Source organism: Ailuropoda melanoleuca, chromosome 15, assembly GCF_002007445.2.
Source record: "Ailuropoda melanoleuca isolate Jingjing chromosome 15, ASM200744v2, whole genome shotgun sequence".
NCBI classification, from domain to species: Eukaryota; Metazoa; Chordata; class Mammalia; order Carnivora; family Ursidae; genus Ailuropoda; species Ailuropoda melanoleuca.
This window is the reverse complement of record NC_048232.1, coordinates 49885468-49909417: the sequence shown is the minus strand read 5'-3', so window position 1 is coordinate 49909417 and position 23950 is coordinate 49885468. Positions and strand designations below refer to the sequence as shown.

Below are 23950 nucleotides of genomic sequence, written 5' to 3'. Positions count from 1 at the left end.
GCATTTGTATAAACAAATAAATGTGGCATAATTATTAGCCTCAAAATTACTGGATTAAAGTATACATATTTTAAATTGCCCTTCCAAAAATTTTTATGATTTATATTCTTCTCACAAAAGTATATGAGAATACTTTTTCCTACATTCTTGCCAGTGTTGGCAATATTAGCACACTTTTTAGTTTTTGCCAGTGTAATCATTAAAAAAAGAGCACTTATTTCCTTAATTGTAAATAGATTTAAGTATCTTTTTAAACTTCGAACAGTCTCATATCTGTAACCTTTCTCTTGCTATTCTTCAGTTGGTATATTTTCTTTTCTTCCATTTTTTTCTCTGAACCTTTACCATTCTTTGCCCATTCAAAATCTGTTTTCTCCCTGATTGGATTTCCCAGTAACCTCATCCTAAAATGATTTCTCCCTCCTAATATACGTACTGCTTTATTTTCCTAGTCCTAATACATACGATTTTTTTTTTCTTCTAGGGTTTTCAAATTTACAGGATGGCTAAACATTAATGGAAAGAGAAGCATAAACTTACCTTCTTTCACTATGGATGCAGGTTTGGCAGATGGAGAACCGGATCAAACTTTGGTGAGTGGTTCAAATATAGTATAATAAGGTACTATCACCTACAGCTGTGAAGTGTTTGATGTAAGCCATCATTTTATTTTAAAAAAATGTATTTAAAACTTAAAAGATTTTTAAAAATAATTCTTTAACTCCNTTTTTTTTTTATTTTTATTTTTTTTAAAGATTTTATTTTATTTATTTGACAGAGATAGAGACAGCCAGCGAGAGAGGGAACACAAGCAGGGGGAGTGGGAGAGGAAGAAGCAGGCTCACAGCAGAGGAGCCTGATGTGGGGCTCGAACCCATAACGCCGGGATCACGCCCTGAGCTGAAGGCAGACGCTTAACCGCTGTGCCACCCAGGCGCCCCAAATTAAAAGATTTTTAAAAATAATTCTTTAACTCCTGGTGATGTGAAAATGACAGATACTTTAAAGCTTGTTGAAGCAGAACCCAGTCAGTTTTCTGACATTTCTGTCCTATGTCTTCCTCTGCTTACTTGTATTAACTTGGTCCCAACCCTTGGGATGGTAAATTCTTTGGGATAATGCAGAGGCCAACTTTTTTATGTTTCATATTGCTATGGAATTATATTGAGATGCTTGTAAATTTTTAATTTAGTGAAAGTCCTTCATTCAAACTCAAATGTAGGAACAGTCTAATGATTGATAGCAAAATGCAATTTTGTTTACTTGTGTTAACTTGTTCCCAACCTTTTTTGAATTTCTGGTTCAAACTTGTCCTAGTTTCTTAAAGGGTCAAAAAAAGTTAAACGTTAAAATAACTTGTTAATAGAAAATAAAATGGGGGGCGCCTGGGTGGCACAGCGGTTAAGCGTCTGCCTTTGGCTCAGGGCGTGATCCCGGTGTTGTGGGATCGAGCCCCACATCAGGCTCCTCCGCTGGGAGCCTGCTTCTTCCTCTCCCACTCCCCCTGCTTGTGTTCCCTCTCTCGCTGGCTGTCTCTATCTCTGTCAAATAAATAAATAAAATCTTTAAAAAAAAAAAGAAAAGAAAAGAAAAGAAAATGGGCATGGAAGTAATTTGGTTTACAAAGGTTGTTGTCACAGCGATTATAAAAGGAAAACTGATGGTAGGTTATTTTATTTTCACTATGATTTCAGCAAAATCAAGATTAAAGCCTTGTCTTAGAACATGTATACTTTGCCATAAATATCTTATTTAAGGTTAATGGACTTTTTTAACTCTTTTAGCTGAAATATTTTTAATTTCTTACTGATAATAAAAATACCAGTAATAACAACAATTGGTATTCTCTAAGTGTATACTTTGTCAGACTGCCCTCACAATAGCCATTAAAGGTAGGTATTTGTTTATTCTCACATTTATAGTTAGAGAAAAGGGCTCTGAGCCAGAGGTTAATTATCTTCTCTAAGAGCTCACAGCTTGAGGGGTGTTTCAATACTTTGCCACTAATGTGTTGACTCCCTGCCTGTCTTTCTGAATGGAATTGCTTAAAATTTACTGTTACCTTTTAAACTAATGTCTAAACAGATAGTATTAAATTCTATCCCAGAATACCTGTGCTGTATTAATAAAATTTTATTCATTTTTTATTCTAAATCCTGTTGATAGAGATTGGAGCAAGATATTTAAAAAGCAGTGAGAACAATTTTCTTTTTCTTGTTCATTAAATTTCTTTTGTGAAATATTGTAGCTTATTTTACCAATAGTTTCAGTTGCAGTACTGAAATATTCTGTATTTGAAACTAATCTTGAGATCTGCTTTTGAGTTACCTATTTATAAAATACCACTTTTGAACTACACTGCCTAAGCTGGTTACTGTTTAGATCTAGGAGAAGTGGATAAGAACATGGGCTCTGTAGGCATTTAACTACATGTTAAAATCTAAGCTCTGTTGCTTAGTTGTATGACTTGGGTGATTAATTAAATTCTCTAGGTTTTCAGTTTCCTCATATATTATATAAAGATAATAGTAATATCTACCTTCCAGAATTGTTTTGAGGTTTTTGTTTTTTTTTTTTAAGATTTTATTTGTCAGAGAGAGAGAGCGCACAAGCAGGAAGAGCCATAGGCAGAGGGAGAAGCAGGCTCCCATCTGAGCAGGGAGCCCAATGCAGGACTCGATCCCAGGACCCTGGCATCATGACCTGAGCTGAAGGCAGATGCTTAACCAGCTGAGCCACCCAGGCGACCCTGTTTTGAGTTTTGATTGGGATAATGTATCTGTAAAGTGCCTATTACAAAGCCACAGACACTATAAACATCCAATAAATAAAAGCTACTACTATTATTGTTGATATAACTAGTTGTATCAAGCCTTCTCTCCAAAAAGATAAATAATTAGAAGGCAGGAGATGCAGTAAAACACATTGAAAAAGCCCTAGGCTATTCAGTAATTTTGGCTTTATACTTTCTCAGAATCTCAGTTTTTCTTCCTAAAATATTTAGGCAAATATTCTACTTCAGTAAAAAATATATAGGCAGGAATACTCATTCTGACTACTTGATAGAGACAGTATGATCTAGAGAAACCAGAGAGTTCTTTGAAAATATTAAGTAGTGTGTCAGTATGAGTTAGTAGTGTTTTTAAAAAATTATTGCATGTACTGGTTTTTAAAATATCAGTAAACTTTTTTTTTAATTGCAGCCTTTGTACAAAGTACTATGCCTGGTGAAGGGGATGCCAAGAGATGCACATTATAGTCTGTCTGAATTGGGTTTATTTTGGGAAGACTAAAGAGATGGATAGATAAGGCAATAACAGATTTACTCAGTGTTAAATGATGGACATAAACAAGGCAGAGTTTACAAGCTGTGAAGAGTGGGTGGTTGTTAAACACTGGGGTAGTTAGAAAAGTTTTCTTAAGGGAACATACACTTTGACTAGCACAAGTAAATAGTGAACATAGGATTGAAAATGAGCAAGGAATGCATTCTAGGAAGGGAGGATAACAAGAGGCAGAGCTAAATGGGGGGAAGTAATTGCATATGGCTTTTTTTTTTTTAAGGGAGAAATGAATTAGAAAAATTAAGGTATATTGGAAGGTGGTGTTATTTACAGGAATCATTGATTCATGAGGCAGATAGAGACCAAAATTGTAGAAGATTTTGAGTGCCAGACCCAGGATTTTGAACTTGGAAAGCCATAGTATGTCACTGAATATTTTTATGTAGATAGATGAATCTGGAAGCAGGATATAAAACTATTAGGAAGAGTAAAAGATATTAAGAGACTATTATAGTAGTCTTGGTCGTGAGGTTGTAAAAGCTTGGATTCAATATGACTGTCAGTGTCCATTAATTTAATATTCTTCTTCCATAGGAGATTACTTTTTCTATATATTTTTTAAGTAAGCTCCACACCCAATGTGGAGCCCAACATGAGGCTTGAACTCACAACCCTGAGATCAAGACCTAAACTGAAATCAAGAGTTGGACAGTTAACCAATTGAGCCGCCCAGGCGACCCTATTTTCTCTTTTTTTAAAAACTTCTTTTGCCCATTCATTATTCCACTTGTGTATAGTTCAATTTTTGTGGTAGTGTTGTCTTAAGTAGTAAATATTGAACAATATGGATTGAGTATCTGTACATGGAACTAATATATTTCAGAACACAAGTATACATTTAATATGTGTCTTAAACGATATTTTGTAAAAGTCCAGAACTTAGATCACCTTAGCAATTAACCACTAAGAAATGCTTTAAGTGTAGGAGTTAAATTTTTATTAATAGATTGCGGTAGACTATGTGAAACATTTTTTTATTAGAAAAATTGAATATGCTTTTCATCTTAAGGACAGTCATTATATCTTTTGAATATTTTATGTATTATTTCTGTTGCCAGAAGAAACCTTTCTTTAGAAGGTCTGTTAGAGGTAAAAATCTTTTGTTGTATTATAAATGAATTATATAAATGACTTTTCAGAAGAGAATACAGTTCTTAAAATATGTGTGAATCTTTTGTATTGTAAGGCACTCTCAGTTGAAGTAATCTTTCTTAAGGTACTTTGAATCAAAGGATTTCTGAAATGTAAGGAAATGCAAAGGTGATTTAGTTCAGTAATTCTTAGAATGTAGTAAATGAGTGTCTTTCTAATGGGCCTAGAGATTATCCAGCTTCCTGAAATTTTTATTTTTAGGTACTTACTAGGTGGGTGTTTCATGATTACTGTGATTTCGTGTTCACAAAGTAAATTGGTATGTTACTAGACTTAACTGAGAGCTTTAAATCATTTTCTAAGAAGTGTGGCTACTGTATATAATATTTGGCAACATTATATAGCTTGTATATTTGGCCATGCCAGTTAATGGAATTGCCCCAGTGTTTGGTAACATCAAGTATTATTTTGAGTGGTCCTAAATCATGTAAATTCTTAGGTTGCAGGAAATCTTCTTACGTAAAATAATAAAACAACTAGAAATTTTAGTCACCAATTTGTTACCTACATACTCATTCTCTCTTATATTAAAAGAGTTCTAATAGCTGCTTGCTAACTGTAAGAATTTATATTTTATTTTATTTTTTTTAAAGATTTTATTTATTTATTCAACAGAGATAGAGACAGCCAGCGAGAGAGGGAACACAAGCAGGGGGAGTGGGAGAGGAAGAAGCAGGCTCGTAGCAGAGGAGCCTGATNTGTGGGGCTCGATCCCATAACGCCAGGATCACGCCCTGAGCCGAAGGCAGACGCTTAACCGCTGTGCCACCCGGGCACCCCAAGAATTTATATTTTAATCACATTTAAGAATGGTGCTATCTTTCTTGAACTTTTTATTATGGAAATTTTCAAATATATTTTTTAAAAGATGGACTAGGGTAGTGAATCATCATGTACTTATCACTTGTCTTCAACAATTACCAATTCAGGTCAGTCTTGCATCATCTATAGTCCCACCTTCCCATCCCATGTTTTTTTGGAGCAAATCCTGGATAAATCTTTTTTTTTTTGTAAGTATTTCAGTAAATATTTCTAAAATATTAAGACTTTTCTTTAAACTTTAACCATAAATACCATTAGTATCCTAAAAACAAGTAATTCTTTAATCAGATAACTAGTCAATGCTTTAATTTCCCTGGTTGTCTCATAAATATTATTTTTTATAATCCTTATGTTGGCCTTGGTTGATAAGTCATTGAGGTCTTTTTTTTTTTTTAAAGATTTTATTTATTTATTCGACAGAGATAGAGACAGTCAGCGAGAGAGGGAACACAAGCAGGGGGAGTGGGAGAGGAAGAGGCAGGCTCATGGCAGAGGAGCCTGATGTGGCTCGATCCCATAACGCCGGGATCACACCCTGAGCTGAAGGCAGACGCTTAACCGCTGTGCCACCCAGGCGCCCCCATTGAGGTCTTTTTTAATCTTGCGAGTCTCTCTTGTATCTGTTTTTAATTTTTCCTTTTCAGTTTATTGAAATAAATAAATAAGGTAATTTGTCTTGTAGAATTTCTCACAAGCTGAATTTTCCCCCATGGTGATTATTTAATGTGTTCCTCAGTCACTTCTGTTTCTCTCAAGTTGGTATTAGAGACTTGCTCAGACTCTTTTTTGACAAGTATACGTTATTGAGGGTCTTGTGTATTATACACCATCAGGAGGCATTTAATGTCTGTCTCTCTTCTTGTGATAATAGCAGCCTTGATGATAATTGCCTAGATATGTTAATTCACTAAGGGTATAAATTAGTATCCTAAGTGGCTTACAAAAATGGGGGCTGGAGAGAATAACTGTGACTAGTCCCTACCTTTCACACGAACCAACCCACCTATATTTTGTCTTCTAGACTATTAATCTTTTTGCCATTTTACAACTTTATTGAACCTTCTAAAGGGAGACATTTTTTAAAAGGATAAAACAATTTGACAAATATGCTTTATTATCATCTTTAATTTATTAACCTTACAGTTAGTAGTATTTAAATATTTGTAATGTTTGAACTTCCCAAGTGAGAAAATATCACTCAGTTATTTCTTATTGTATGGTACTTAGATTCTGTCTTACTATAGCTTCATTTTTTTGACTTGTTAAATGTTCTTATTAGAAGCTTGAATAATATAATGTAAAAACTTTGTAGATATATAACGGCACTCTAATAAACTCTAATGGGAATTGAAAAAAGAGTTAGCTTTTTTTAAATTAAGATTTTATTTATTTATTTGAGATAGAGCATAAGCAGTGGCAGAGGGAGAGGGAAAAGCAGCAGGGAGCCAGACTCCGCACGCAATTCCAGGACCCTGAGATCATGACCTGAGCCGAAGGCAGATGCTTAACTGACTGAGCCTCCCAGGCACCCAAGAGTTAGCTTTGAAAAAGAAAAGTAGCCAGTGATTTACACAGTTCGTCAACAGAATTCTAAGCCAGAAATCTTTTGTATTTCCATTATGCATGGAGAGCTTCTCCAGTTAATGGTATCTGATGTTATTCACCCATTTTCTCATTCTCTCATGAGTGTACAGTGCACTTTTCCAGAGACTACATGAGGTGATGATGTCATCAGTCTTCTGGCTAACGGAGTGTGTGCTTGTATATTCTTGTGTTTTCAAGTTTTCTTAGTTTAATTTTTTCCTAAGCAGTATTTTTTTATTTAAATTAACTTTATTTTTTAGAATAGTTTTAGACATAGAAAAAAATTACAGAGTTCCCCTATACTTTGTTCTCAATTTCCCCTATTACTAATACACTTATGGTACATTTGATACAATTAATGAATCTAGGTTGAGACATTATTAACTAAAGTCCATACATGATTCAGATTCCCTTAGTTTTTACCTATTGTCCTTTTCTGTTCCAGGATCCCATCTGGAATAGCACATTATATTTACTAGTCGTGTTTCCTTAGGGTCCTCTTGACTGTGATTTCCTTGTTTTTGATGACCTTGACAATTTTGAGGAGTACTGGCTAGATATTTTGCACAATGTCCTTCAATTGAGATTTGTCTGTTTTTCTCCGATTAGACAGGTCCTTATGGGTTTTGGGGAAGAGACCACAAAAGTAAAATGCCATTTCATCACATCATTGCCAAGGGTATATACTGTCAACCTGACTTGTCATTTCTGATGTTGACTTTGATTACATGGCTGAAATAGTGAGTTTCTCATTTTTAATTTATAATAGGGCAAATAACAGTAGGTATAATGCACATTAAACAGCAGCTCTTTGGAGTCTTCAGTAATTTCTGGGACAGTGAAGGGATCTGGAGACCCAAAAGTTTGAAAATTCCTCAAGCCTTTAGCAATTAACACTTTAAGGAAGAATAATTTATAGCTACCTGATGTGAAAAGAGGGATCCAGAAGGTGATGGGGGTGGGGGCAGGGTAGAAAGAAGAAATGATAGGGCCTTCAGGAATGAGGGAATGATGATCAAGATAAAATTTGACTACTACAGAATTGTACCTAGCATTATGATCTGTATCTTTTAAGGAGTTTTGTTTTTGTTTTGTTTCTGTTTTCATTTTGACATTTACAGATATTGGTTGAATGCTTACCTATTTTGTCTTTCATGAGTTTTAATGTTTTGTCTGATTCATATCATCTGCAAATAATACTTTATTTCTTTCCAGTCCTTATACAGTTAGGACTGTGGTTTTGTGTATGTATGCCTGCAGGTGAAAGTTGGTGGGTGTTTATAGCCTTTTATATTTTTCCAGAAACTCATCTGTTTTGTGTAATTTTCAAAATTATTTAAGTTTAATTATTATATGAAGATAAAATTTGATTAAAAGTTCAAGAAAATCTCTGCCTGTTCCGCTATTTAAGAGAATAGAGCAATTAAGAGATTTTTATCCAGACCTCAGGTCACTTTAGTAGGTTTTCATTAAGACTACTTCAGAAGTCACCTTAAGGTGAAAACACTTTATGGTGAAAACAACAGCAGTGGTGCAAAAAAAAAAAAAAAAAAAGGGAAGGGAAATGAATTTGTGTGTGTGTGTGTGTGTATACACATAAAACTTAATTTTACTTTTGGTCAAACATTTATTGAGTTTAGAAAACTAACCTACCTTCACAGAGCACATCTATGCACATGCTACCTTACACTTGCGTTTGGGTTTCACAGACAGTATTGTTTGCTGCTTAGGGTAATTGGTAGAAAATAAAACTATAAGATGGGGCGCCTGGGTGGCTCAGTCAGTTAAGTGTCTGCCTTTGGCTCAGGTCATGATCCCAGGGTCCTGGGATTGAGTCCTGCATTGGGCTCGCTGCTCAGGAGGGAGCCTGCTTCTCCCTCTGCCTTTTCCCTCTGCTTGTGCTCTCTCTCTCTCAAATAAATAAAAGTCTTTTTTTTTTTTTCAAAAAAATAAAACTATAAGAAGTGAATAGCAACTAACATTTATTAAATTTCTATCACATGCCAGAAACCATTCCAAGTGCTTTTCAGGTAAACTTACATAATTTTCTAATAACCCTATGAGATAGTAGTAGTATCCTCATTTAATAGAAGCGAACACAGAAATAGGGACGTTGCTCAGGGTCATACCACTAGTAAGTGGCAGAACTGGATACGTTTTGGCTCTGTAGGCCAAGCTTTCATTATTTTCCTATACTGCATCTCAACCTAGTTAGAATATAAAGATCCTTGAATACTATTTTTACACTTTGAAATTTTTGTTTTTAAGGTAACGTCAAACCATTGAGTTTTTTGTTCTTGTTTTTTGGGAGTCAAGAAACAACCTGTTTAGAATTATGACTTGGGAAAATGATCTTGGGAGAATTATGGAATATTGCAGGGACAACCAGCTGAACATTATAGAGCTACCTCTGAGGTATCTTGAAAAATCCCAGTGCCCAGGTTGCACCCCTGTTCAATTGAATTAGAGTCTTAGAGGGTGAAATGCAGACATCAGTACTTTTTAAAAGTCTCCCAGGTGATTTTAATGCATGGCCAAAGTTGAGAACTATAGAAATAGAGGCTATTAGCCCAGGGAATAAGTTAGCATGCAGTTGTATAATCTAGGTAGAAGGCAGTTAAAATCTATAGGGTAGTAGTAGCTGAATAGAAAATATGTCCCTTTTGGATTTTGCTTTTTTTCCTGGATTTTTAGAATTTGCACTTTCCATATTTGGTTTAATTTATTAGAATGGAAAGCAAAAAAAAACAAAAACAAAAACAAACCAAAACAACCCCCTCCCCAAAAACCCAAAAAACAAAAGCCAACCTTATTTTTGCACACTTACTGGTGTCCTGATCTCGGCTTGGTATCTCACATACTTTCTCATTTAATGTCCATAATACTGTGGGGTAGATATTACTCTGTTTTTAGAGGTGAAGAAATTGAGACTCTGAGGGAGTTAGTAATTTTTCTAAGGTCACATAGCTAATCAGTGGGCCATGTTAGGATTTAAATACCCATACTCTTAATTTTGTTATTCTTGTCATTGAATGCAAAGGCTGATATTTTTATATTATAAGTTGATCTGCATCATACCCAGCCTTTTAAAATTTTTATGTGCATTACCTAGTATAATGTATGCTTTGAAAAGTATGTGATACATGATCTATTTTATTTAACTCAAAGCTTTGTTCTCCTATAACTAATTTTGAGTTTTCTACCTGGAGTCAGTATTTTGGCATTTAGGCAGTATGTAGTTGAAGAACAGTTGCTAACTGCATTTTTATGTTTGGTAGATATTATGAGTCATGAAAATTGACATTTCCATAATATTAGCAGTCTTTCCTGTGGCTTGATACTGAACAACATGATATGCTGATCAATGATTTGTTAGAAATAGACCTCTAGAAGGAAAGAAGATATTTGTTAAACAGTCCTTATGTCCTAATTCAGATCCTGGTCATGATTCAATATAAAATGTGGGCTTATATATCTGTGTGAGGAATTGGCCAAAATGAAATTCCAAGTAACATAAACTCTTATTTCAGACTGAAAATAAAAGTTATTTAAGTAGGTCATAATCTTAAGAATCATACACTGAAATATTTTTGTATATGAGCTGTTTCTTAAAATCAGTTGTCATATCTAACCTGGCATTATTGTGATGTGATTACATGGTTTCTGTTGTGCTGATCAGGTGACTAAGTATGGATCAGATACAGAGGAGAATGTTAATGAGGTCAAAGGCCAAGATTTAATTCCTTTAATGGACAGTTCATTTTTTTTCTTGTTTCATAACCACAGACTTCACCAGCAGTCTCACCAGATTCATGACATTAGTTGCAACTGACACGATCGATTTTGAACTTCCCCTGTGTGTAAGTCCTTGATGAATGAGGTTGCTTTCATCATGGCAAGAGACCACCATTACCAGAAGAAATATAACTTATGCTCCATTACCAAAAACAGGTGGTGAATCTGTAACAGTGTTATTTATGAAGGACAGAATTATTTAAGAAAAATGATGGGGAGGGGCGCCTGGGTGGCACAGCGGTTGGGCGTCTGCCTTCGGCTCAGGGCGTGATCCCGGCGTTATGGGATCGAGCCCCACATCAGGCTCCTCTGCTATGAGCCTGCTTCTTCCTCTCCCACTCCCCCTGCTTGTGTTCCCTCTCTCGCTGGCTGTTTCTATCTCTGTCAAATAAATAAATAAAATCTTTAAAAAAAAAAAAAGAAAAGAAAAATGATGGGGAGGGGCACCTGGGTGGCTCAGTCGTTAAGCGTCTGCCTTCGGCTCAGGGCGTGATCCCGGCATTCTGGGATTGAGCCCCACATCAGGCTCTTCCACTGGGAGCCTGCTTCTTCCTCTCTCACTCCCCCTGCTTGTGTTCCCTCTCTCGCTAGCTGTCTCTCTCTGTCAAATAAATAAATAAAATCTTTAAAAAAAAAAAAAAAGAAAAGAAAAAAATGATGGGGGAATTCCTAACAAAGGAGTGTGGGCATATGATAGCCAGAGACTAATAGTGGAAGGAAATATGAATACATTTTACATTACAACTAAAGATGTTCTTAGGTATGGAGGTGATTTTCTATGTTGAATTGTTATTATAACAGAATTTGAGGACTATAATAGATCTTATGAGCAAATAAAAAAACTAAATTCAAGATATTTAATCAGGTTTACCCAGGGAATATTGAGAGAGCTAGGCTTAGAACTCAGATTTCAGAATTCAAGTCCACGTTAGTTCTTTGTGTATCTGTGTTAAGCATGCAGAATGTTAAGGTTTGGAAAATACAAAGAGAAGAGTAAGACTTTTTTGCTGTTAGAGAATTTAAACCAATTCATTTCATAAATGGAGGAACTCAGCAAATTACATATAAGAAATTCTTTGCTAGGTATTAGAGTTATAATGACTAAATCTTTTTTTCATTCATGCATTTGTCATTCAGTATTTGTTGATTGCATACCATGTGCCAGGCTCTGTTCTAGTCTTAAGGGATACAACAGTAACCAAAACAAACTAAGTTCTTACTTCAGTGGAGCTAACATTCCAGTGGAGGAAGACCAAAAAAAACACAAAAAACAAAACCAAACAAACAAACAAACATAAATACTACTGTTAAGTGGTGATTGTTGTGATGAAAAATAAAGCAGGGTAAGATGGGTAGAGAATCCAGAATAGGGGATGGGTGTTGCTATTTTCTGGGAATACTATGGAAGTCTTAAGATGAAGTTACTTTTTTTTTTTCTAGAATGGGGGATGGGCTGAGGGAGAGAAAGAATCTTATTTTTTTTTTCTAAGATTTTATTTATTAGAGAGAGCACAAGCAGGAGTGTATAGGGAGAAGGAGAAGCATGCTCACCGCTGAGCAGGGAGCCCAACACAGGACTTAATCCCAGGACCTTGAGATCATGACCTGAGCTGAAGGCAGACACTTAACCAACTGAGCCACCCAGGCGCCCTGAGAGAAAGAGAGAGAGAGAGAGAGAATCTTAAGCAGGCTCCATGCCCACCTTAGAGCTGCATGTGGGGCTCCATCTCAACAACCCTGAGATCATGACCTAAGCTGAAATCAAGAGTTGATGCTTAACTGACTGAACCACCCGGGTGTGTGTGATGAAGTTACTTTTGAACAGTCCTGAAGGATAAAAGCCAGTGTGGAGCTTGCAGGTCTGTTAGGGAGACTGGTGGTTAGGCTGTTAAGTGTTGAGGTTTGTGAGGAAGGTGAGTTAGGGGTCTTTTACCTCCTCAGTTAGGACAATGGCGGTGTGGTGCAGGGGCACACTCCCTAGGAGCGCATGGAACTCCGCGGGCTCTCCCCTACAGTTCGGCTTGATAGAAAGATGCAGTGGCAACACAGATGTAGTATCCCTTTGTTTTACCTGGTGTGGGAGGTCAGGAAATCCCTCACCGAGGATGTGATATTTTATCTGAGATAAGAAGAATGAGTGCAACGGGAGGGTGATTGGGGAAACCTTTAAGGATCTGGAGTTCAGGAGAGGTTAAGGTGGGAAACTAATTTGGGAAGTTGTTAGCGAATAGAGCCCATTTGAAAATTAAGTCAGTGGAATCATCTGGAAAAAGCATGTTGAATGGGGACAAAAGAGATTCTAGGATGCAACCTGGAGGGCAGGGGCAGAAGGGGAAGGGAGCCAAGCAACAAGAAGGAAGAAGAGAAAGGAGAGAAAATAGCTTGGAAACTGGGGAACGGGAGAGAGTTGAGAAGAGGAGTGATCAGTGGTGGCCAGTCCTAAAGAGTGGTCAGTTAGGTTTAGCTGGAAAAGGTAAGGTTGGCTAGACTTAAAATGTCTAATAGTATAGCCAGTTATGACTAATTTACATTCAAATTAAATAAATTCAGCTCCTCGGTTTTCACTAGCTGCATTTCAAGAATTTAACAGCTACATGTAGTTAGTAGCTACTTTATTGGATAGTGTGGATATAAACTATTTCCATCATTGAAGAAAGTTCTATCTGATAGCAGTATACTAGACCATTATAATATTAGGGAAAAGTTAAATAAAAATTCATTTCTTAACTTATTTGTGATAGCAATAGAGAAAATATTATGAGACCACTAATTATGTATTACCAAAGAACTGATGTTAGGAAGTCAGAGTTTTATCTTGAACTGTGGTGGCAGAATTGGCAATTTGAGTTGAGCCTTCAAGGTCAGGGAACTTTCAAGCTATTGAACATGGAAGCAGAAAGAAAGGGAGAAAATTGCAGATCACTCTGAGCACAATCAATTTTACTAGACAGAGAATTTACATAAGTTGCAAAGCTATCTCATGGGGGATCGGAACACCTCTGTGGCATGAATAATTGGTCCATGCTGTAGACAATTTAAATATCAGGGTTTGGGGCTTATTTTCTAAAGAATGGGTACTATCAAATGTTTTTAAGTGGAGGAGTAACATGGCCAGTGTGATAGTTTGTGGTTAATTTAGTAAATTAAGTTCTTGGTTTTTCTTAGTCTTTGTCACTTGTTGCACTCCTAAGTAATCCTGCGTATGTCTACATACTGCTTTAAAAAAAAATCTATAAAGTACACTCATGTAAACTGTACCACTCACGTAAACTATTATTAAGCCACACAACGATTCTAGAAAGTTCTAACATTTATAATTATATGTTCATGGAGGAAAAAATCTCAGAGTTCAATAACTTGCTGATGATGGTGCTAGCTTGAAGAATGAGCAATATTGGGTAGACAAGATAACTTACTCAATGTCACATAAATTACAGTACATACCGTATATGTATATATGTATATGTATATATGGTCATCTTGTCGGCAGTAGGGACCATGTCTTTATTGTGTTTTTGAATTCCAGTACCTACCAGAGTAAATGAATGAGGTGAGACTTAATGCAGGGACATCTATTGAAAGGGAGATGAGAAATGAGATGATGTGGGTCTGGCCTAGGTAATAGTATTAATGAGAATTGAAGGAAAGGACTAGATGTGAGGTAGACATTTTCTAGGTAAAAATCATCAGAACTTAATAATTTCATGAGATGTTGGGGGGAAAGAGTCTCAATGACTCAAGGGTTTAGGTCTGAGTGAAAGAGAGATGCTACCATTGAAAGACTTGGGCAAATTACCATGAAAGCTGGTCTCTAAGAGAAGCTACTGAGTGCTGTTTTTGACTTAAAGATGCTTTCTAAAACCAGCTTAGAGCCCTTCCTTTGTTTACAGAATTTTAGAACCAGAGGTTAATTTGCAGTAATGTCTGAACATACAGGTAGCAATGTCTTGGAATGGAGTTTTGGAGATAGGGTAGGACTTGGAAGTCGTCTTAATAAAGGTAATAAATATGCCTTAAGCATGAATGCAATCTGCAGGAAAGGAGCAGATTGAGAGAAAAAAAAAAGAAACAGTTGAGAACTGAGCACTGGTTATGGCCACTCACTGAATGAGAAGACAAAGTGGAGCCAGGAAAACAGGAGAAGGGAAGGCAGAGGAGTAGAGAGAGTACTTTAGAAACCGAGAGAGGAGAAAGTTTACATGGGGAAAAGGCTGGTAGAATTAAATACATGCAGGGAGGATAAGAACTGTGAAAAAGCCCCAGAGCATGCCAGAGAGGACTTCACAGATTGACAGATTGACTGGAATTTCCCAAAGCCTCAGAGGTTTTTTTGTTTTGTTTTTTAAAAGGATTTAGTTTCCAGTGTAAACATATTATTGCACTTTTTTTTTTTTTTTGCTACTTCTTAAAAGATTAACGCACCACTTAATTCATTTGATACACTGGGTGCTCTCTAAATTCAGATTCAAGTATTTGACATTAAATCACTCCTGAGAAAATTTGTTTTTTTTTTAGATCTTGCCATATTCAGAAGTTGCTGAAGTTCAAGAGACAGTGAGTAATATATGGTGCTATGTTTGAAATGTTAACATTTTTGCATTTTTTGAGGATTTCGGGTTGGATTCTTAAAATCTGTTTTTCACTATATTTTATCATAGATGATTATGTCATTATACTAAGTAACTCATGTAGATTGAAAAGATGACTTTAAAAATGTTTTCATTTTTTCCAAAATGTGTATGGATTTAATTTTTTTTTACTGTAAAAATAATCCATACCAATGGGGGCATAGTTAAACAATACAGAAGAATATAATGAATAAAATTCTACCTTTTGGAGGCAACCACTTTTAATATTCTGGTGGCCTCTTTACTAAGTTTCTTCATATGTATATGTCTTACACATGAAATTTTATAGAAGTGGAGTCATACAAACTTCTGTAGCCTATTTTTAAAAGTCAATGTATAATGAGTGATGTTCAGTCAGTGAAAAAAAACTTTAACGGCTACATAGTATTTCATTGTATAAATGTACTATTTAATAATAGATGACTGTTTTAGATTACTGTAAGTGATGTGATAAAAATATGTGGACACATCTTTTTAAATATTTTAGATGATCACCTCAGTGTACATTCCTAGAAGTGCATTTGCTGAATCAAAAGTCTGATTAGATTATTTTAAAATAACTGCCTGGCATGCCAGTTAATATTCTCTATCTAAGAGTGATAAGCTCTAGTTCCTAGAAAATATTTCCATAAAATATCTCCTGTAAAACTCAGGGATAAAATGTACACAATGTGTGTTTTGCAGTTCATTGCAAGAATATGAAAAGTTCAGTTGAGTGTAGAAAGAGGACTCCTGTAGGAAGAAGAGATAAATCTCAGCTGCTGCATCTCTTACTGAAGACTCTTACTCTAAGGGCCAAAGATAACACTAAATAGAGCACTCTTGGGATGTTTTATATAATCCTCCTTCCAAATTGTGGCTTCTGAGAGCCAGCAGCATTGCTTGTACGATGAACACAACTTGATCAATTTTGTTGGGGGAAGAGGTGCAACTTGCTTGAAACTTTATTTTCAAGTTGTATCAAAGCTGTTTGTGCTTTGGCATAAGCTCAAAAGATGGCCTAAGTCAAATATGTATGTTGAGAGGGAGGTGCTTTGCTTAAGGCAATGCAATCAAGCTATAGCTCTTATGGGATTGTTTCTGTTAAAAGGTAGCCATCTGTCCTGAATTGCTTAGGACTGAGGGGTTTCCCAGGATGAAGGGTGTGATTATGAACTTACTCCTTTACACTTCTGAAAGATAGCGGGTTTTATGCTAATTATAGATGGCGTGGCAAATATTTAGAAGTACATTAAATAAAATCCCATTTTTGCATAATGCTCTTTTCCTGAGATTTGTAGACTAAATTCAGTAAAGATTTAGGTAATGGCTGTACTTCATGCTTTTAGTTAAAATAGTTGATAGTATACTAAATGATAAATAGAAAAACTCTCTAGGCATGTTACTATTATTTTATCACTTTCAGCCCGTACTTTCTGCCAAAATAGAGTATCTGTTTATATGACAAAGAAATTGTTGAAATGACTGTGTGGACATTGTTGAAGTGATAATGACAAATATGATGTTATTCAGTTAGAGAAAATGTTTCCATCATATCTTTAATGGTCTTTTTTTGAACAGGCTGAAAAAAAGTTCCTGGATTCTTTGAGTTTCTAGTAGTATTTTGGTTCTCTAAGAAAAGCCAAGAAGAGTTTTCTAGCTTTTTATTTTTTAAACTATCTTACAAGATACTTATGTAGAATGTTTCCACATCAGTAATTTCACATTGTCCTTATTCATGTGTTATATAACATGGAACTGTGCAAATTAGGCGCTGGTCCTAAAAGCAGTAAAAGTAAGAAGTGTAGTATGCAATTTAGCCGTGTACACAAGTGATACAAGTTACCTGGTAAAATTAATATATCCCATTTCCCATTGGCATTACTTACACGCAACTCTGGGAGGATAATTTCACTGTATCCCAGTTTAATGCCTTTGCATCCACAACGTTCTGGGGAAGGTTTCTGAAGTCTTGCTTATTTTTTTATGTATTTCCACTTTTATTTAGAGTTTCAGCTTAATTCTTAGTTCTATTGTTCCATTATAATGTATGTTTTCTTTATAATGCCAGTTCTTTTTATTCTGTCGCATTTTTTAGTCTCCTGTGATTAAAATCTTCAGGTCATACCTGTCACACATACCATAATTTATACTGTTTCTTACCAGCCTGAACCTTTCTCTGTGCAGGTTTGTATGTCCGGTTGCCTACTTGATATTTTGACTTGGATGTCTAACAGACATTTCAAAGTTAATCTATCTCAAACTTAGCACTTTTGTTTCTTTCTGTAAATTCACCCCTCTCACTGTCCTTTCCGTCTCAGATAATGACAGTTCCATCCTTCCAGGTGCTCAGACCCCAACACTTATATCACTTTAATTACTCTTTTTTTTTTTTTTTAACTTCATACTTGGTCTGTTTGGAAATCCTGTTGGCTCTATTTTTCAAAATATATTCAGAACTCAACTATTTTTTCTCACCCTCACTGCTACCACCTGGATTCAAGTCTCCTTCATCTCTCCCCCTAGATTATTATAATAACTTCCTAACTGATTATACTCATGTCCCTCTAGTCCATTCTCCACATAGCAGCCAGAACAATCATGTTAAAACATAATCAGATTATGTCACTCCTTTTCTCAGAAATCCAGTGGCTCCCCATCTCATTCAGAATAAAGCCAAAGTCCTGATGAGGTCCTGTATAATCTGGCACCCATTTACTTCTTTGACCTCATTTCCTACTACTCTCCTACTTGTATTGTATTCCAGCCTCTCTGGACTTTTTACTATCCTCCATGCCCTCCAGACTTGCTTCCATCCCAGTCCTCCACTCTATACTCATTCCTCCCTCTGCCTTGAATACTCTTCCCCTTCATGCCCTTACGGTAAACTTAACTCCTTTTATTCAGTCAGTTCTGTACTGAAGTCTTCTTAGGGCATCCTATCTTAAATTATTACATCTTAAATTATAACTCCCTCTTCCTTAACATTTTGTGTGTCCTCGTTCTCTGCTTATTTTTTCCTTAGTATTTATATTATATAATATGCAACAAATTTTTACTTGTTTAGTATGTTATTTATTGTTCATCTCTCCCACTAGAACATAACTACCACAAAGGGTAAAATATTTGTCTTTTTTGTTCACTGCTGTATCCCTTGGTGCCTGAAATGACACCTGTCTATATAATAGGTACTTATAAGTATTTGGATGGATCGATTAGTGATAGGAATAGACAGTGTTTACTTTGATTCTTGAGTGTCTCAATATGAAAAAAATTAGATTAATAGAATCAGATATATATGACAAACATGCTTGAAGTTATAACGTTGAAACATAATTTGTAACGAATATCAGAAGTTGCTGTATATGCTAGGGATTATTTTCTGGGAGCAGACAGGCAAGGAATACAGCTGCAAAGAAGTTGACATAATGCTGTTAATTAACAAAATTTGAGAATATATATGTTGAAAGTGAACTTAATCATTTATCCTAAATAGAAGACCAACTAAAAAACCTTCAAAAATGACTGGCCTTGTGAAATTAGGAAGTCCCAACTGTGCATATATGGTTAGAAACATTGTTCTCCTTCAAGAAATTCAGATTTACTGGTGATTTAAATCTAGGGAAATTAGTAATTATTCATATCAATACAAAAAGATATATTTAGAGACTGTCTATGAAATATTTGTCAAGTTTACCATGGTTGACTCTCTGTTTCCTTCTTTCCGTTTTCCAGTGTCACATTAGTTATTTATTGGTACATAGCAAATCATCCAAAAATTAAGTGGTATAAAACAACAAGTATTTGTTATTTTATAATTTCTGTGGGTCAGGAATCCAAGAGCGGTTTACTAGGTGTCTCTGGCTCAAAATCTCTCAAATGGTTGTAGTCAGGCTGCTGGGTAGGGTGTGTCCTGCAGTCTCATTTGAAAGCTTGACTGGTTGGATGGGAGGGCAAGGAGGGCCAAAACAGGAGATTTATTTACAAACTCAAGTGGTAGTTGTTGACAGACATCGTTCCTTCACCTCATGGGCCTACCTACAAGGCTGCCTCATGACTGCAGTTGGCTTTCCCCAGGGAGATCAAAAGACTATAAATAAGATGGAGGTCATAGTCTTTTTACTGTGTAATCTTGGAAATGACATCCGTTCACTTCTGCCATATTCTATTCATTAGAAGTGATTCAGTGAGTCCAGAATACTCTCAAAGAGAAGGGATTATACACAAAGACATGGGGATCACTGGAGCCTTTGTAGAGATCTCCTACCACAAATACTTTGTAATCTTTTCCCACATGCTTGCTAGTTGTGGTACCATGGCCATCAGTTATAAGGACTTGAGCACAATTAGTTTATTGTCATTACAGCTGTATTTTTTTTTTTAACCTGTGAAGCTGAAATCAGTTTATAGAAGAATGGGCAACTACAGAAAAATGACTAGAGCAAATACCTTTAAAGGAATTAAAACACAGTTTCGATCATTAGGGAAGCAACAGGGCCAAGATTTTTCCAAAGGAGGCAAAGCAAACAACTGCTGCCTTTCTTTTTTGGTCAGAGATAATTAAGATTCCTTCATTCCCTTTAAATTAAAAAAGCAAACAATAACGTCATCAGTGGAAATTTTTAATTTTTGTTGTAACTTTAGTTTTGATGTTACTATACTTGGTATTTGAAATGAAGGAACCCTAAGGACTCTGTTTTTACCAAGGGAGACCAAAACACTTGCTGTAGGCAACATTTAGGTTAATGTTGTATGTTAAAATAGTTACTAGACAAATGGTCAGTCTTTTACCGTTTCTTNAAATTAAAAAAGCAAACAATAACGTCATCAGTGGAAATTTTTAATTTTTGTTGTAACTTTAGTTTTGATGTTACTATACTTGGTATTTGAAATGAAGGAACCCTAAGGACTCTGTTTTTACCAAGGGAGACCAAAACACTTGCTGTAGGCAACATTTAGGTTAATGTTGTATGTTAAAATAGTTACTAGACAAATGGTCAGTCTTTTACCGTTTCTTTTAGTGGATTGTGAGTTATTCATTTCAGAATTGGGTCTTCTTACTTCCTAACGACCAGTAGCTCCATGTGCTAACACTTCATATTTAGTGGGTCCAAGAAAATTTGTCTGACAATAAAATTTATCAGTTTATCATTCTAATCAATATTCCTCTTTGTTTTTTTTGCCATTTGAGAAAAAATTTGTTCTGCTTTGTTGATGTCTTTGTAAAAGCTCTTTGCACAATGCTTGGCATATAATAAGCACTCAGTAAATATTCCTTTCTTTTTATAGAAGAAACAGACTGAATTTCTATGTAGTGTTAAGTGCTTTCATGGCATGCAGAACTAATATGTAATAGTGCATGGGTGTTATAGATTTTTAAACCATTTAAATTTAAAGAGTGAACAACTTTGGGCTGTCCTTTACGTTTCTGAATAATTTCACCACTCCTAACCCATATCTTGTTAAAATTGAAAGTAATTTTTGATTTGAGTAATTTTCAAAATGGAATACTTAGTTGATTTCATTTTTGTCTTTCCATCTTTGTTTTCCAAAATTTAAACAAATATTTGATAATGCTTAAGCCAAGATCTTTTTATGTATGGCAAAGGAAATTCCTTGTGAGTTATGATTGTTAGGGTTGATGTGCATGTGCTTTCTATTTATAAACTAATGCTTATTTTCCTTGTCCTTTCGTTTCACTGCTGCTTCAATCCTGATGCATTTTGCTTCTTCCTGGTTTGGATTGTATTTGTTTGCTGCTCAATTACCCTGCATTTAAAGCTTCTTGGTGATAGCAAAGATGTCCTTGGGCCATCAAGTAAGTAGCCAAAGTTTGGCATATTTGGAGACATGATATTTTGCTGTGTACTTATAAAAAGCATACGGTATTTCTCTTTTGATTATTAAGTCTTCTGCTTTTCCTTCTAGGCACTGAAATTCTAAGCAAACAATATAAATGGTCATTCAGTGCCCATCTGAGATTGATAGTGTTTGTATATTTACTTCTTGATTGTCTAAAGATAGATTATTTACTTAGCTAATTATCTACTTCATAATTCAGGACCTCTTCTTCATAGTATTCCTTTCCACAGTCATCATAAAGCATAGATCAGACTTCTTTGAGACTGGACGTGGTACAAGAAATTCACTACCATTTGAAAATGAGAAATATTGTTTTGTTCTTTCATAATCTTTACATAATAATTTGGTTATGAAACACATTTATTTGTACTTTGGGGATTTCGTAAGTGAAACATGTTTCATCCTAGGGATTTAGAAGGTGTACCCATTAAATTTATTTCCGAAAAAAAGTTTTTTTGACCAGACACTGTGCTAGCTTTGGGGGGGGGATATATGAGTAAAACATGTGCCCTACCCTTAAGGATCATGATAGTCTAGCAGGGGAGTTATACTCATTAATATATAATTTCAGAGCATTGTAACAGAGGCAACTTTTGTATTGAAAAATCATAGAATTACTTAGGTGAAAGGAACCACAGATATCATCTAATAAATCATTAAGTTTGTAGATAAAGAGCTGGAAGCTAAGAACTTAATGATCAAGGAGTTAGAATTAACCAGAATTAACACTAACCCAGTGTGTTCTTTTCTGGTTTTAAAACATCATAATGAAACCATCAGTTTGCTGAATTCACATCTAACCAAATAATTAAAATATTATTGTGTCATAAATCAGATAGAGACTTAAACTTTACTGAAGGGCAATGTAGAAATTATATTGATTTAGAAAATTTTAGTATTTATTCCTGAACAGGTATCTGACCACTGCAAGTCAGTTCACTATTCTGGGGCTCTTTTTTTTTTTTTTTTTCATTGGCTAAAGAAGGGGACTTCTTTGCCACGGTAATGGCAAGCATTTTTCTAGTTGTAAAATTCTTTGGTATGGATTGGTTGCTATTTGTCTTTAATACTGATTATAGTATGTATGCAATTTTTTTCTAAAAAGAGACGATTTAAAGTAATATGCTAAAATTCCTTTTTAAAGGTGCGCCTAGCTGGCTCAGTCTGTAGAGCATGAGCATGCAACTCTTGATTTTGGGGTTGTAACTTCGAGCCCCATGTTGGGTGTAGAGATTACTTTTTTAAATTTTTATTATTTTTTAGTATTTTATTTATTTGAGGACAGAGAGAGAGCACAAGCAAGGGGAGTGGCAGGCAGGAGACGGAGGCTCCCCACTGAGCAAGGAGCCTGATATGGGACTCAGTCCTAGCACCCTGGGATCATGACCTGAGCCTAAGGCAGACACTTAACCAACTGAGCCACCCAAGCATCCCGGATGTGGATACTACTTAAAAGTAAAAACAAAATCTTTAAAAAAAAAAATCCTTTTAAAAATTCTGAATTGCAGCAGTTCATAGTATTTTAAATATGTTGTTTATTTTATTTTATTTTTTTTTTAAAGATTTTATTTATTTATTCGACAAGAGATAGAGACAGCCAGTAAGAGAGGGAACACAAGCAGGGGGAGTGGGAGAGGAAGAGGCAGGCTCATAGCAGAGGAGCCTGATGTGGGGCTTGATCCCATAACACCGGGATCATGCCCTGAGCCAAAGGCAGAAGCTTAACCGCTGTGCCACCCAGGCGCCCCTTAAATATGTTGTTTATTATACAACCAGCATTATTAGAATAGTAGAAATTTTAAAAGTTGAAAGAAGTATACAGATATCAAAACATTTTTATGTTTTCTTGGCAGCCTTACTTGTGATACCTGGCAGATACTTTTAGTGGATTTTCCAATTACTGTAATTACCTCATATATTTAGATGTCAGGTGAACTGATTGGCAGTGCTGAACTGAAAAATAGAGTTGAATTTTTTTTTTAAAGATTTTATTTATTTATTTGGCAGTGAGAGAGACAGCCAGCGAGAGAGGGAACACAAGCAGGGGGGGTGGGAGAGGAAGAAGCAGGCTCCAAGCGGAGGAGCCTGATGTGGGGCCAGATCCCAGGACCCTGGGATCACGCCCTGAGCCGAAGACAGACGCTTAACGACTGAGCCAACCAGGCGCCCCAGAGTTGAATTTTTAAGACCAATTACAATGGTTCTGTTTTAGTAATTGGATTTTATAAATGAAGGGCTTTAATTTCTACTTGGAATAGAAGAGATTTATTGTGGGTACATATTTTCTGCATACACAAATAAGAATATACAATATATATTAGAGATGAGTTTATATTATACTCTTCCAGCTACTAAAAGGCTGAAGCTATATAGTTATTTACTAGAAATTATATATCTTTTAGAGTGAAAAGTAATTTCCTTAATATTAGGATCTGTATTGAATGAAAAAAAACTATAATGATATATACCCAAACATACTTAGATTCTTTAAGTATTTGAGAATAGGTACACCATCTGTAAGGGGAGTCTTAGGATTTACATAGAGATTATTTATGACTTTAATTAACTTTATCTTAGCTTCCTTAGATTAAGAGCAAACACCAGACTATGAAACAGATTTTATATTGATGAGTTGACTTAATCAAGATGGTAGTTATAGAATCATATTCTCCTTAGAAGTTACAGCTGGTATGTTAGTTATCTAACTATTAATTATTCCAGCATGTTTAGTTTCTTTTTTTTTTTTTTTTTAAAGATTTTATTTATTTATTCAACAGAGAGAGA

At 35.4% G+C, this 23950-nt stretch overlaps 1 protein-coding gene across 8 annotated transcripts in view; it reads left to right on the top strand.

Annotated features, from left to right (window-relative positions):
- Window positions 1-23950, top strand: part of OSBPL8 (oxysterol binding protein like 8) — a 159715-nt gene that overhangs the window by 49230 nt on the left and 86535 nt on the right. For 2 of the 8 annotated variants that reach the window (XM_011226764.3, XM_034644531.1), the window contains 3 exons: window positions 485-593; window positions 15213-15251; window positions 21086-21122. In XM_011226764.3, coding sequence (XP_011225066.1) covers window positions 552-593; window positions 15213-15251; window positions 21086-21122 — 118 coding nt within the window. In that variant the 5' untranslated portion in view covers window positions 485-551. Of the gene's footprint in view, window positions 1-484; window positions 594-15212; window positions 15252-21085; window positions 21123-23950 lie in introns of those variants that run through there. The other 6 variants (XM_002920648.4, XM_034644532.1, XM_034644534.1 and 3 more) reach the window with 4 other exon arrangements.